At 40.8% G+C, this 15,878-nt stretch overlaps 1 protein-coding gene across 4 annotated transcripts in view; it reads right to left on the reverse strand.

Annotated features, from left to right (window-relative positions):
- Window positions 1–15,878, reverse strand: part of lingo3b (leucine rich repeat and Ig domain containing 3b) — a 644,601-nt gene that overhangs the window by 17,148 nt on the left and 611,575 nt on the right. For 2 of the 4 annotated variants that reach the window (XR_015479165.1, XM_087241700.1), the window contains exon 2: window positions 307–807. Coding sequence is in view for 2 of the 4 variants with exons in the window: in XM_087241700.1 (XP_087097826.1) it covers window positions 307–780 (474 nt within the window). In the remaining 2 variants the exon portion in view is untranslated. Of the gene's footprint in view, window positions 1–306; window positions 1,578–15,878 lie in introns of all 4 variants that reach the window. The other 2 variants (XR_015479166.1, XM_087241701.1) reach the window with 1 other exon arrangement.

The raw sequence follows: 15,878 nt of genomic DNA on the forward strand, positions 1-15,878 counted from the left end.
CGTTTTCAGAATGAGTCTGGGTTGCAGGTAGTTCCTCAAGTTTGAGTCTCTTTAACACTTCTGTTTATTTTATTATAAACAGATCAGATATATGTTTTTATTTATTTATTTATGACTATTACAACTATTTACCTTTGTATTGTTGGTAAATTACAATAAAGTGGTTAAATAAATAAAAAAATCCTAATATTCCTAAATGTATTGTTAAAAAATATTCAATAATTATCGATACTGACTGATGTTCATTTTTTTGCAATATCGCCCAGCCCATGTTGGCATCCAGATTTTTAGTATGATGTGACTGACCTCCAGGTTCTTGAGGCTGCGCAGATCCTGAAAGGTGAAGTCCAGCAGGATGACGATCCGGTTCTCACTCAGGTCCAGTGTGGTGAGGTTGGTGAGGCGAGCGAAGGCTCCCATGGGCACCAGTTTGAGCTGGTTTGCCCGGAGTCTCAGCGTGCGCAGGGCCTGCAGGTTGGCGAAGGCGTTGGGCTCCAGCGTGGAGATCAGGTTCTCACTCAGGTCCAGTTCCTCCAGCCGTGGGTACGGGGCCAGGTCTCCGGCAGCCACCCAGCGCAGGCGGTTCCGGCTCAGGTCCAGCAGGCGGGTCTCTGTGGGGACGCCCTCGGGGACGGCGGATAGACGCCGCCGCTGGCAGGACACAGAGCGCAGCTGAGCGGCGCAGTCACAGCGGGGCGGACATCCAGAACATGAAGGAGCCGCCAGCGCCAGGAGCAGACCCAGCACACAGAGACGACTCACGGCCCATGAGGACGCCATGAGCCCCCGCCGTGTCACTCTACACTCCTGCACACAAACAGAGACATTAATGTAGTTACATGTATGTTCTGTATTCAAGAGAGAGACAGAGAGAGAGAGAGAGACATATTAATGTATAAAATAAATTAAGAAAAACATTAACAAAATACAGTTTAAGTGATTACTGTCTGGCTACAGGATGACACAGAAAGACACAGACAGAGATGGAGACCACCAGAACAGAGACAGTGTTCATTCAGTTCACACAGAGAGGTGGAAACAGGGGAACATTTCCTACTTCACTGCGACCACTATCACCACATTAAAATTGAATATTTCCAAAAATTCCAGCAAATTTCTACATTTTTTATACCATTATCAATTTTTTTTTATTATTTTTTGTTTTTCAATTATTTTCCATTTTACTAGAATCTTTCAAGTTTCATATAATCTCTATATTACAGTTAAACCCACACAAGTTCACCCAAAAATGTACATTTACTCACTATTTACTCTCCCTCAAGTGGTCCTAAACCTGCTTGAGGTTGTTTCTCAAAAGATGATATTTTGAAGAATGCTGAAAACCTGTAACCATTGACATCCATAGTATGAAAAAAAGGATAATACTGTGAGCCTCAGACACCACTGTTTCCTCGTTCTCATGTAAATTCCACATGTGTTAAAAGCGCTTGTTGCTAGATCAGATACGGTTGCAGCCGGAAGTTAATGAGAACTAAACTTAATGAGAACTGAACTAATGACCAACTAAACTTCTCTGACCACATCTCTAGAACTGCTCGATCGTGCAGATTCGCACTCTTGTTCTCTCCAGACTGGACTATTGCAACTCTCTACTAGCCGGGCTTCCAGCTAACTCTATCAAACCTCTTCAGCTGCTCCAGAACGCAGCAGCACGAGTGGTCTTTAATGAACCTAAAAGAGCACATGTCACTCCGCTGCTCATCCGTTTGCACTGGCTGCCAGTTGCTGCTCGCATCAAATTCAAAGCTCTAATGTTTGCCTACAAAGCGACTTCTGGCTTTGCTCCTTCTTATCTGCTCTCACTTCTGCAGATGTATGTGCCCTCCAGAAACTTGCGTTCTGTGAATGAACGTCGCCTCGTGGTTCCATCCCAAAGAGGGAAGAAATCACTTTCCTGAACTCTCGCATTCAATCTGCCCAGTTGGTGGAATGAACTCCCTAACTGCATCAGAACGGCAGAGTCACTCGCTGTCTTCAAGAAACCACTAAAAACTCAACTATTTAGTCTCCACTTCCCTTCCTAATCTGCAATTCCCTCTCTGGCTCCACCACTAACTGTACTACAAAAAATAAATAAATAAAATGACTAATGTTTTGCTTCTTACACTTTACACACCTAAAACTCGCCTACAGCACTTATTCATTGTTACTCTTATAGTTGTGTAAGTTGCTTCCTTGTCCTCATTTGTAAGTCGCTCTGGATAAAAGCATCTGCTAAAGGACTAAATGTAAATCACGCTCTGATTTCATAAAAAAAAAAAGCTGTGAGATCATTAATATGCAAGTCTCAGGCTGCATTTGATAAGCAACAACTTTTTCTAGTAAGACAACGATCATTTTCCTCTCTTAATAAGTAAAATATATGCTTAAAAATTACTTTGCATGTGGGACTCTTGTTTTAAAAACGCGAGCACAAAATTGTTTTCTGTGCATTACTGGGCAACGACAGCACAAGACGTGTTTCCAACCCGCCTCAGGTCGCAAAATGCAGGATATACAGATTATACATTTATTAATCTTGACTCTGAAGAGGCATGAGGTTTGTTTAATTACATCTTTGGTTAATTGATCTTGTTTATTATGAAATTTGATGTGTAGGTTTCAACAAACACATGTAGATGCTGAATCGTGTCGGATCCCTCAGCTCAACTGTTCATGCAGAGGCTGATATTAATTCCTGGCTGTGTTTTCTTTGACTGTAGCTTTAACATATAACACGATACATCTCTACCACGGTAGCGGTGTTCCATTGGCGCTATTGTTGGTAGAGCAAGCAAGTTTTGTACGCGTTAAGTCAGAGTCCGTAGGCAAATAGATGCAAATAAAAACATCTTTATTTTCCAATCAACTTCCAATCAACAGAATTACTTAATCACTTTTCTTAATCTATATGCACACTTCTCTGTTACCTTAAGTTGAGTCGAATTACACTCAGTTATGAGACAAGACGGTCAAAAACTGTGTGCTTCCTACCAACACTGTCTTACTCCATGCAGTGAAGCCACAGTTATATAGTCTCCTACTGACACCTTGTGGCCAATAGCCAAAATACAATGTATGGCTCCTACAACCACTCTTTTTGTAAAGGTTAATTTTAATTCATCCTTTATCCACACCAGATCTAATGAGGAAAAAACTCTGATAGAGTTTATATGTGTCAATGTTCAGCGTACATGTCTTTAAGAGCAGCAAATCAGAACGGAGCTCATTAATATTCCAGACATGAGCCATATATGGTCAATCATGGACCTTCTGATTCTGTGTATTTAATGGAGCAATAAATGAGCTAATAAAAGCAATTCTGGAGAGCTTTTTGACTTATAAACCTACTATGTAGATATCAGAGAACACCTATTAAACTAATAGAGTATATGGCACCTTTAATTAATTAAATAGTTTTTCAGCTTGTTCTGAATAACTTCTTTCATGCTCAACAGAAGAAAACAAGCCAAACAAGTCTGGAACAAGTAAAGGGGGAGTAAATGATGACAGGTATGATGTTTAAGTGTGAACTATCCCTTTAATAGCAATAAACCTGAGTGTGACAGAAGGACATATTTAAACGGCACTGCTGTAACTCCTCATGCTTCATTCGTCAGGCTGGAAGAGAAGGTCAGATGAGCTGCATTGTGGGAAACAAGACTGCAGTGCTGCAAACTAGATGTGTTTAACACAATTTATACAATGACCAACATGTCAATGCGCACACATTCACATTCAGACCAACGCACAGATCATAGTGAGTAGATCCGTTGTTTTTCTATCAGTTAATGATAACAACCCTTAGAGAAACAACTGCACATCATCTGATGCTAATAAACACATCTTCTGGCTGATTTGGAGGCACTTTTAATTAGTGAGGAGCAGTGAAATGTCATCATTAATGGGTCGATTTGGTTTCTCACCATATAAGATATAAGAGAAGACAATTGAGTCCAAACAAGTGTAGCTAAATCTGGACATACACTCACCGGCCACTTTATTAGGTACACCTTACTAGTACTGGGTTGAACCCTCTTTTGACTTCAAATCTGCCTTAATCCTTTGTGGCGTAGATTCAGCATCCATGATGTGAATCTCCCGTTCCACCACATCCCTAAGGTGCTCTATTGGATTGAGATCTGGTGACTGTGGTGACCATTTGAGTACAGTGAACTAATTGTCATGTTCAAGAAACCATGTTTATCTTTATGACGTGGTGCGTTATCCTGCTGGAAGTAGCCATCAGAAGATGGAGACACTGTGCTCATAAAGGGATGGACATGGTCAGCAGCAATACTCAGGTAGGCTGTGGCGTTGATGCTCAATTGGTACTAATGGACCCAAAGAAAATCTCCCCCACACCATTACACCACCACCACCAGCCTGAACCGCTGATACAAGGCAGGATGATCCATGCTTTCATGTTGTTGAGGCCAAATTGTGAGCCGAGCATCCGAATGTGTGAGCAGAAATGGAGACTCATCAGAGCAGCAACGTTTCTCCAATCTTCTATTGTCCAGTTTTGGTGAGTCTGTGTGAATTGTAGCCTCAGTTTCCTGTTCTTAGCTGACAGGAGCGGCACCCGGTGTGCTCTTCTGCTGCTGTAGCCCATCCGCCTCAAGGTTGGAGTGTCATGACTGTCAGTGACCACCTGAGAGCGCTGTAGTTCAACGGACACTGAGAGTGAACTACAGCGACCAAAAACTACAAGTCCATACATACCACGCGCATTACATCCGGTCCACGTACACTGATCTGCCATCACAGCTGTGTCTGTTTACCATTGATTTCCTGGACTATTTATTCAACCATTTCACCTCTGTTTGTTGCTGCGTCGTTTGTCTTTCTTGTCTCCTCGATCTAGTAAGTCTGGTATACCGAGTTTTGAGCCTTGTCTCTGATTTATGTTTCTTGTTTTGTTGTTTGTACGTACTTTGGACACCTTGTTTTTCTGTTTGATGCACACTGTAAATAAATCTGCACTTGAATACGCACCTTTTTGTTCCTGTTTAATCCCGTAACGTGACATGGATGTGTTGTGTGTTCAGAGATGCTCTTCTGCAGAGCTCGGTTGTAGCGAGTGCTTATTTGAGTTACTGTTGCCTTTCTATCAGCTGGAAACAGTCTGGCCATTCTCCTCTGACATCATCAACAAGGCATTTGCGCCCACAGAACTGCAGCTCACTGGATATTTTCTCTTTGTCGGAGCATCCTCTGTAAACCCTAGAGATGGTTGTGCGTGAAAATCCCAGTAGATCAGCAGTTTCTGAAATACTCAGAGCAATCCGTCTGGCACCAACAACCATGCCACGTTCAAAGTCAATTAAATCCCCTTTCTTCCCCATTCTGATGCTCGCTTTTAACTGCAGCAGATTGTCTTGACCATGTCTACATGCCTAAATGCATTGAGCTGCAGCCATGGGATTGGGTGATTAGAAATGTTCATTAACAAGCAGTTAGACAGGTATACCTAATAAAGTGGCCAGTGTGTGCGTTTGCTTTTGTAAATTTAGGGAACATTTCATGGGTTTTTATACTTTACAAAGTGTATTTTCTATTGTCCTTTCCAACCCTACACCTAATCCGTTTTAAAACAACTCTGTATGATTTATATGCCTTTAAAATTGTAATTAACCATCTCTTTGTATTACCCATGTGATCATACGCATTTGTGTCCTGATATGTCACAAAAACAAGCACAAACCAAACACACACACATATATCTTATATGTGTTGTCAGCTGCTGGTCTGCTGATTTATGGAGTATCAGCTCTTTGATTGACAGGATCATCATCATGCGGTGTGTGTTCAGCTAATGGCATCACTAGAGCTCGACACACACACACACACACACACACACGTCAACCAGAGAAAACATGACCATTTATTCCTCTGCCATTCAGCACGGATGCATCTGTCTGTCATTTACAGCCCTGCTACCGAAAGCCTGATTCAGCAGACGATACACTTCAGCACACGGCTGTAAAACACACACACCATCTCACTGACAAATGCATCACACACACTCATCAGGCCATAAAACAACCCAGTGACCACACACAACATCTGCAGCAATCCCATAGCAATACCCTAGCAACTCCATAACAACAGTCTAGCAAGACCCAAGGAACTTGATAGCAACTGCATAGGAACTCAATAGCAATACTGACGCAACTCCATACCAACATTATATCAACACCCTAGCAACTTCACAGCAAAACCCTAACAAAATAACAGCAACACCCTAGCAGCATCATAGAAACTAAATAGCAACTCTACAGCAACAGCCTAGCAGCCTCCTATGAACTCCCTAGCAACACCTTGTCATCTCTATAGCAACATCCTATCAACACACTAGGAACTTCATAACAACACCATAGCAACTCAATAGCAACACCCTAGCAACTCATTAGCGACAGCCTAACAACACCATAGAAACTCAATAGCAACACCCTAGCAACTCCATAGCAACAGCCTAACAATATGATAGGAACTCCATTGCAACACCCTAGAAATATCCAAGGTCTCCATAGCAACACCCTAGCAACTCTAAAGCAACAGTCGGTTGCTTTATCTGCGACAAACAGATATATATATATATATATATATATATATATATATATATATATATATATATATATATATATATCTGCTATATATCTGTAGCAACAGCCTAGCAACACCCTAGAAAATCTATAGCAACACCCTAGCAACATCATAAGAACTCCATAGCAACACCTTGGCAACATCATAGGAACTCGATGGCAAAATCTTAGAAACTGTATAGCAACAGCCTAGGAACTCCATAGCAACACCTTGGCAACATCATAGGAACTCGATGGCAAAATCTTAGAAACTGTATAGCAACAGCCTAGGAACTCCATAGCAACACCTTGGCAACATCATAGGAACTCGATGGCAAAATCTTAGAAACTGTATAGCAACAGCCTAGCAACATCCTAATAACTCCATTGCAACATCATAGGAACTATAAAGCAACAGCCTAGCAACCCTCTAGGAACTCCATAGCAACACCCTAGCAACATCATAGGAAATCCATAGCAATACTGTAGCAACTCCATAGCAACAGTCTAGTAGTGACATGTGTACTCCATACCAACACCCCAGCAACATTATAGAAACTCCATAGCATTACTATAGCCACTTCATAGCAACAGCCTAGCAGTAACATATGTACTCAATAGCAACACCCTAGCAACATTATAGGAAGTCAATATTAATATTATAGCAATTCTATAGCAACAGCCTAGCAGTAACATATGTACTCCATAGCAACATGATAGGAACTCTATAGCAATACCATAGCAACTCCATAGCAACAGTTTAGCAGCAACATATGTACTCGATAGCAACACCCTAGCAACATCATAGGAAGTCAATATCAATACTATAGCAATGCTATAGCAACAGTCTAGCAGTAACATATGTACTCCATAGCAACACCCTAGCAACATCATAGGAACTCTATAGCAACAGCCTAGCAGTAACATATCTATTTCATAGCAACACCCTAGCAACATCATAGGGACTCCATAGCAACAGCCTAGCAATAATATATGTACTCCATAGCAACACCCTAGCAACATCATGAGAAGTCAATATCAATACTATAGCAACAGTCTAGCAGTAACATATGTACTTTATAGCAACACCCTAGCAACATCATAGGAACTCCATAGCAACATCTTAAAAACTCAATCACAAAACCATAGCAACTCCATCGCAACAGCCTAGCAGCATCATTGGAAGTCAACATCAATTCTATAGCAATGCTATAGCAACAGTCTAGCAGTAACATATGTACTTTATAGCAACACCCTAGCAACATCACAGGAACTCCATAGCAACATCTTAGAAACTCAATAAAAAAACATAGCAACTCCATGGCAACAGCCTAGCAGCATCATAGGAAGTCAACATCAATTCTATAGCAATGCTATAGCAACAGTCTAGCAGTAACATATGTACTTTATAGCAACACCCTAGCAACATCATAGGAACTCCATAGCAACATCTTAGAAACTCAATAAAAAACATAGCAACTCCATAGCAACAGCCTAGCAGCATCATAAGAACTCTATAACAACACCCTAGCAACTATACAGCAACAGCTTAGCAACACCATAAGAACTCCATAGCAACACCCTAGCAACATCATAGGAACTCCATAGCAACATCTTAGAAACTCAATAAAAAAAACATAGCAACTCCATAGCAACAGCTTAGCAGCATCATAGGAACTCTATAGCAACACCCTAGCAACTCCACAGCAACAGCTTAGCAACACCATAGGAACTCCATAGCTACCTAAAAAAATCCTTTATACATTCTGACGATTTTTTTCTAAAAACCGAAATGAAAATTTTTTGAAAAAGATGAAAGGCTGTCTGTATTTGATGAGTGGCCCACACACGAGTCTGACAGGAGAAAAGCAGATGGAGGAGGCTTTGGTGGAGCTGAGATTGTCATCATGAACACACACACAGACACACACTGTATGTATGACGTGCAGAGGTTTGGAGAAACAGAGAAAGGGCTTCGGCCACAGCTAAAAATAGCAGAGCAGAAGAGCCGCTGGTGTTTGGCTGAATGTCCAAATCTCACAGAGAACGTGTTTACAAGAGTAAAAACACACATGCCTCACTGCTTACATTACACAACTCTTTCAGAACAACAACCCCCCCCCCCTCCCACAACACACAAGTTAGTACTTGTGGTTTATGAGGACTCTACATAGACGTAATGTATTTAAACAGTAAAACTCAAAACATAAAATGCCCCACACCACACACACAAATAATATAGGTGGTTTATGAGGACTCTCCATAGGCATAATGTATTAAAAGAGTAAAAAAATGCTATTATATGGCCTACCTCACCTCAAAGTCCCCATTAAGTATGATATCAAGCATTTTTAACACACTTTAAGCAATTACAAACACACAAGGCATGTCCTCATAAACCATAGAGTACAACAAGGTTATACCCATGCCATTATTATACACATTATATTCAGTCCTTGTAAACCACTGAACCAGTACAAACACATCATATACACACTCAAACATACAACCCCTCCCCACACACACACACACAAGTTAGTACTTGTGGTTTATGAGGACTGTACATAGGCGTAATCTATTTAAAGAGTCAGAAATGCTTATTATACGGCCTACCTTATCTCAAAGTCCCCATTAGGTATGATTTTAAGCATTTTTATGCAATTACAAACACACAAGGCATGTCCTCATAAACCATTTTGATAGAGGAAAACTAGGCCATAGCAGTGTCATTATTATACACAATATATCTAGTCCTTGTAAACCATGTTAACCACTAAAACCAGTACAAACACCTCACACACACACTTAAACATAAAATCAAACACACAAGTTGGTACTTGTGGTTTATGAGGACTCTCAATAGGAGTAATGTATTTAAACAGTAAAAGATGCATATTATATGGTCTACCACACCTCAAAGTCCCAACTAAATATGATTTCAAACATTTTTAACACACTTTAAGCAATTGCAAACACACAATACATGTCCTCATAAACCATCTTAATAGAGTACAACTAGGTCAAGCTCACGTCATTATTATAAACAATATATTTATTCCTTGTAAACCACTAAAACCAGTGCAAACACATCACATACACACACAAGTTTGTACTGGTAGTTTGAGGACTCTTCATAGGCATAATGCATTTAAAAAGTAAAAAAAAAACTTATTATATAGTCTACTAAACCTCAAAGTCCACTTTTTAAACTCACTTTTAAGCAATTACAACACAAAAGGCATGTCCTCAAAAACCATCTTAATAGAGTACAACAAGGTCATACCCATGCCATTATTACAAACACATCACATACACACTCAAACATACAACCCCCCCCCCCCCCCACACACACACACACAAACACAAAAGTTAGTACTTGTGGTTTATGAGGACTGTACATAGGAGTAATGTATTTAAAGAGTCAGAAATGCTTATTATATGCCCTACCTCACCTCAAAGTCCCCATTAAGTATGATATCAAGCATTTTAACACACTTTAAGCAATTACAAACACATAAGGCATGTCCTCATAAATCATCTTAATAGAGTACAACAAGGTCACACCCATGCCATTATTATACACATTATATTCAGTCCTTTTAAACCACTAAACCAGTACAAACACATCACATACACACTCAAACATACAACCTCCACCCCTCCAAACACACACAAAAGTTAGTAATTGTGGTTAATGAGGACTGTACATAGGCGTAATGCATTTAAAGAGTCAGAAATGCTTATTATACGGCCTACCTCACCTCAAAGTCCCCATTAAGTATAATATCAAGCATTTTCAACACAGCTATTACAATTTAAGTAATTACAAACACACAAGGCATGTCCTCATAAACCATCTTAATAGAGTACAACAAGGTCATACCCATGCTATTATTACAAACACATCGCATACACACTCAAACATATAACCCCCCCCCCCCCCACACACACACACACAAAAACATACAAGTTAGTAATTGTGGTTTATGAGGACTGTACATAGGAGTAATGCATTTAAAGAGTCAGAAATCCTTATTATATGGCCTACCTCACCTCAAAGTCCCCATAAAGTATAATTTCAAGCATTTTCAACACAGCTATTACAATTTAAGTAATTACAAACATACAAGGCATGTCCTCATAAACCATCTTAATAGTGTACAACAACGTCATACCCATGCCATTGTTACATACAATATATTTAGTCCCTGTAAACCACTAAAACCAGTACAAACACATCTTGTACAGACTCAAACTCACAAACAAACACACTCAGCGATTGACTTCAGGGTCATTAGGGATAATTGAGTGAAATGAGCGAGAGGTCAAAGGTTAAAGATCTCTAGACAGTGTAAATCTGTAGTACTGTTAGTAGTATACTATTAATGCATATAAAAATGTATTGTTAAGCAATAAGAACAAAATGTATTATTATTATTACTGTTATTATCTTTGTAATAGGTTTGAATATTTAATTATTATTAAGATTTAATTTAAATAAATGATTCCTGTTGCTATGACTACTCAGCTCTATTATGCTGCATTCTGCTGCTCATGTCAGAGATGCAAATCACTTGACAAAACCGTTGTGTTTCTCCTCTGTGTTGAACTGAAGGTGCTTTTAGAGCCCGAGTTGAACAAATAAACAGCACAAACACGAATGTTTCAAAGGCGGCTCTTCTGCAGCGTTCAGAAGAAGCAAACAGAGCGTCTGAACACAAACATCAGTGAGCGTGTGCTGCTTAGAGGAGTAATAATAATAATAAAAACATATAATATAATATCAGTTCTTCTCCTGCAGCTTTCTGACAGATCTGCACCAACTCACTCCACAGCATACACACGCAAAGCCTAGCAACACCTTATCAACTTCACGACAACAGCCTAGCAACACCCTTGAAACAAGGCACTGGAAATATTCCTCAGATATTTTGCTCTATATTGACATGATAGCATCACGCAGTTGCTGCAGATTTGTCAGCTGCACATCCATGATGCCAATCTCCCGTTCCACCACATCCCAAAGCTGCTCTATTGGATTGAGATCTGCTGACTGTGGAGGCCATTTGAGTACAGTGAACTCATCGTCATGTTCAAGACACCAGTCTGAGATGATTGAGCTTCATGACATGGTGCGTTATCCTGCTGGAAGTAGCCATCAGAAGATGGAGACACTGTGCTCATAAAGGGATGGACATGGTCAGCAGCAATACTCAGGTAGGCTGTGATGTTGATGCTCAATTGGTACTAATGGACCCAAAGAAAATCTCCCCCACACCATTACACCACCACCACCAGCCTGAACCGCTGATACAAGGCAGGATGATCCATGCTTTCATGCTGTTGAAGCCAAATTCTGAGCCGAGCATCTGAATGTGTCAGCAGAAATGGAGACTCATCAGAGCAGCAACGTTTCTCCAATCTTCTATTGTCCAGTTTTGGTGAGTCTGTGTGAATTGTAGCCTCAGTTTCCTGTTCTTAGCTGACAGGAGCGGCACCCGGTGTGCTCTTCTGCTGCTGTAGCCCATCCGCCTCAAGGTTGGACGTGTTGTGTGTTCAGAGATGCTCTTCTGCAGAGCTCGGTTGTAACGAGTGCTTATTTGAGTTACTGTTGCCTTTCTATCAGCTGGAACCAGTCTGGCCATTCTCCTCTGACCTCTGGCATCAACAAGGCATTTGCGCCCACAGAACTGCCGCTAACTGGATATTTCCTCTTTGTCGGAGCATTCTCTGTAAACCCTAGAGATGGTTGTGCGTGAAAATCCCAGTAGATCAGCAGTTTCTGAAATACTCAGAACAGCCCGTCTGGCACCAACAACCATGCCACGTTCAAAGTCACTTAAATCCCCTTTCTTCCTCATTCTGATGCTCGCTTTAAACTGCAGCAGATCATCTTGACCATGTCTACATGCCGAAATGCATTGAGTTGCTGCCATGTGATTGGCTGATTAGAAATGTGACAGGTGTACCTAATAAAGTGGCCGGTGAGTGTATAAGCACAAATTTAATATCGTAAAGCATCCTGTAGAAGCTATAATGTAATGGAGAGATCTGTGAGGGGTGTGCTCATTTATGCTGAGCGCTGTATGAATAATAAACACTGAATGTTGTTGTATATCAGCGTTCTGTGTATAAACAACCTTCAGATCTCAGCAAAAATCTCTTCAGAAGTGTGACAATAGCAGCTCAAGGTCAGCTGGAGTGCAGAGTATGTAGAGCAGTGTTGGCATATGAAGCATGCATGACACACACAACATTCACACACACCACACACTACTAACACACAGAATGGCAGAGTGTGTTTCCCTGTGCATGTGTGTGTCACATGTTGTTGACTCAGACATGAGAGGCTCAACACGCACACAAACACACACACAGCCGGCGGCAGCTCATCTCCTCTGACGGAGGACAAACTCTCTCTCTCACGAGCACGAGCACGAGGACACACTCATCACTGAACTGAAACACTCAAAACTCAACAGAACACAGAGATTCTCTAAAAGACACGAAGAGGGAGACAAAACCCACTGATCTACGCACACACACACACACACACATACACACTCACACACACACACACACACACACACACAATAATAATAATAATAATAATAATAACTAAAATCTACCACTGCTTAACAACTTCATCCACCACTATACAGATGGACGGATGGAAGATTTGTTAGATAAGTGGATGGATGGATGAATGATTGATTGCTGGATGAATGATCTGATGGATGGATGGATGAATGATGTGTTTGATGAACATGCTGGCTAGATGGATGGATGGATCAATGATTTGTTGGATGGATGATCTGCTAGATGGATGAATGAATGATGTGTTGGATGGATAATATGCTGGATGGATGGATGAATGATTTGTTGGATGGATGATCTGCTGGATGGAAGGATGAATGAAGGGTTGGATGGATGGATGAATGATGGGTTGAATGGATGATCTGCTTGCTGGATGGATGGATGGATGGATGAATGATTTGTTGGATGGATGATCTGCTGGATGGATGGATGGATGAATGATTTGTTGGATGGATGATCTGCTGGATGTATGATAGATGGATGGATGAATGATTTGTTGGATGGATGATCTGCATGCTGGATGGATGGATGGATGGATAAATGATTTGTTAGATGGATGATCTTCTGGATGGATGGATGAATGAAGTGTTGGATGGATAATCTGCTGGATGGATGGATGAATGATTTGTTGGATGGATGATAGATGGATGAATGATTTGTTGGATGGATGATCTGCTTGCTGGATGGATGGATAAATGATTTGTTGGATGGATGATCTGCTGGATATATGATAGATGGATGGATGAATGATTTGTTGGATGGATGATCTTCTGGATGGATGAATGAAGTGTTGGATGAATGATCTGCTGGATGGATGGATGGATGGATGGATGGATGGATGAATAATTTGTTGGATTGATGATCTGCTGGATGGATGGATGGATGAATGATTTGTTGGATGGATGATCTGCTGGATGGATGATAGATGGATGGATGAATGATTTGTTGGATGGATGATCTGCTGGATGGATGATAGATGGATGGATGAATGATTTGTTGGATGGATGATCTACTAGATAGATGGATGGATGATTTGTTGGATGGATGATCTGCTGGATGGATGAATGGATGGATGAATGACGGGTTGGGTAGATGATCTGCTGGATGGACGGATGAATGGATGGATGGATGGATGGATGGATGGATGGATGGATGAATGATGTGTTGGCTTTATGATTATGCATGGATGGATGAAATGTTGAAAGGATAGATGAACATATAGATGACTTGTTGGATGAATGGATGGATTATTTGTTGGATGGATGAATAGATAGATGGCTGGATGGGTGGATAGAGGGATGATTTGTTAAATAAATTGATGGTTTGTCGGATGGATGGATGGATGGATGGATGGATGGATGATTTGTAGAAAGAATGGATGAATGGTTTGTTGGATGGATGGATGGATGGAGAGACTAATGGATGATTTGATGTGTGTATGGATGAATAAATTCTTGGATAAATGGATGGATGGATGGATGGATTGATGAAAGGCTGGATGGATGATTTATTTTATGGACGGCAATTAAATGACAATTAAGTGATAGACGGATGTATGGATACAGACGGATGGATAGACAGTGTACTGGATGGATGGACAGATGGATGATATATTGGTTGGATGGATGGTAGAGTTTGTTTCTCTGCAGTCCCCATAAGCATCACAGCATCATGAGTCCATCGGGATAAAACCCAGAGAGAGAGAAAAGATGAGCGAGCTCCAGCAGAGCTCCAGCAAACGCAGAGCAGAAACATACAGCATGACGGATCTGAGCCCGCTGCAGAGGACAGCACTCCACTAATATTAGCACATGTACTTCTGTCATCTCTTAAAGACTGCACAGAGATCTGCTCTAACCTTGCTCAAGGTGAACGCCTGTGTGTGTGTGTGCACTTCAAAGGGAACAAGGCATCGTTAGAGACCTTCCAATGAAAATAAGGCTGCAGGGGAAGATACTGGACACACACACACACACGCATGTTCTCTCTCACACTCACACTCACACTCTCTCTCTCACACACACGTTGGGTTTTCATGTTTCATGGACTCCTCGTAATGTTTCACAGGAATAATTCTGCATTTTAAAATGTTCCCTATAATTCTGTGTGATTTATGAGCTGTTTTCTTCATGGGAACCAAAAAAATTACACATGTTGTCATAATTTACTGTTATTGCTTTACTTATGTGATATTTGGTCCCCACACCGTGATGAATACAAGGTACACACACACTCTCTCACACAACCTCTCTCTTTCTCTCTCACACACACACATGCGCGCATGCACACACACACGTCCTTGTCCTTGGGTTACTGAAGCAAAGCAGATTTCACAGATGAACAATGTCCTTATCTCTCTATTTCAGAGCTTCCCTTGTCTTTGTGTCATGTTGAGTTCTCATGCACAGTAGACTTGTAAAGGGACTGCAATATTATGTTATTTATTTACATTTACATTTAGTCATTTAGCAGACGCTTTTATCCCAAGCGACTTACAAATGAGGACAAGGAAGCAATTTACACAACTAAGAGCAACAATGAATAAGTGCTGTAGGCCAGTTTCAGGTCTGTAAAGTCTAAGAAGGGAAGTATTAGTAGTATTACTATTAGTAGTTTTTTTTTTTTTTGGGGGGGGGGTACAGTTAGTGTGATATTCAGAGAGGCAATTGCAGATTAGGAAGGGAAGTGGAGACT

This window comes from Danio rerio, chromosome 2, assembly GCF_052040795.2.
Source record: "Danio rerio strain M-AB ecotype USA chromosome 2, GRCz13ab, whole genome shotgun sequence".
Lineage (NCBI taxonomy): Eukaryota > Metazoa > Chordata > Actinopteri > Cypriniformes > Danionidae > Danio > Danio rerio.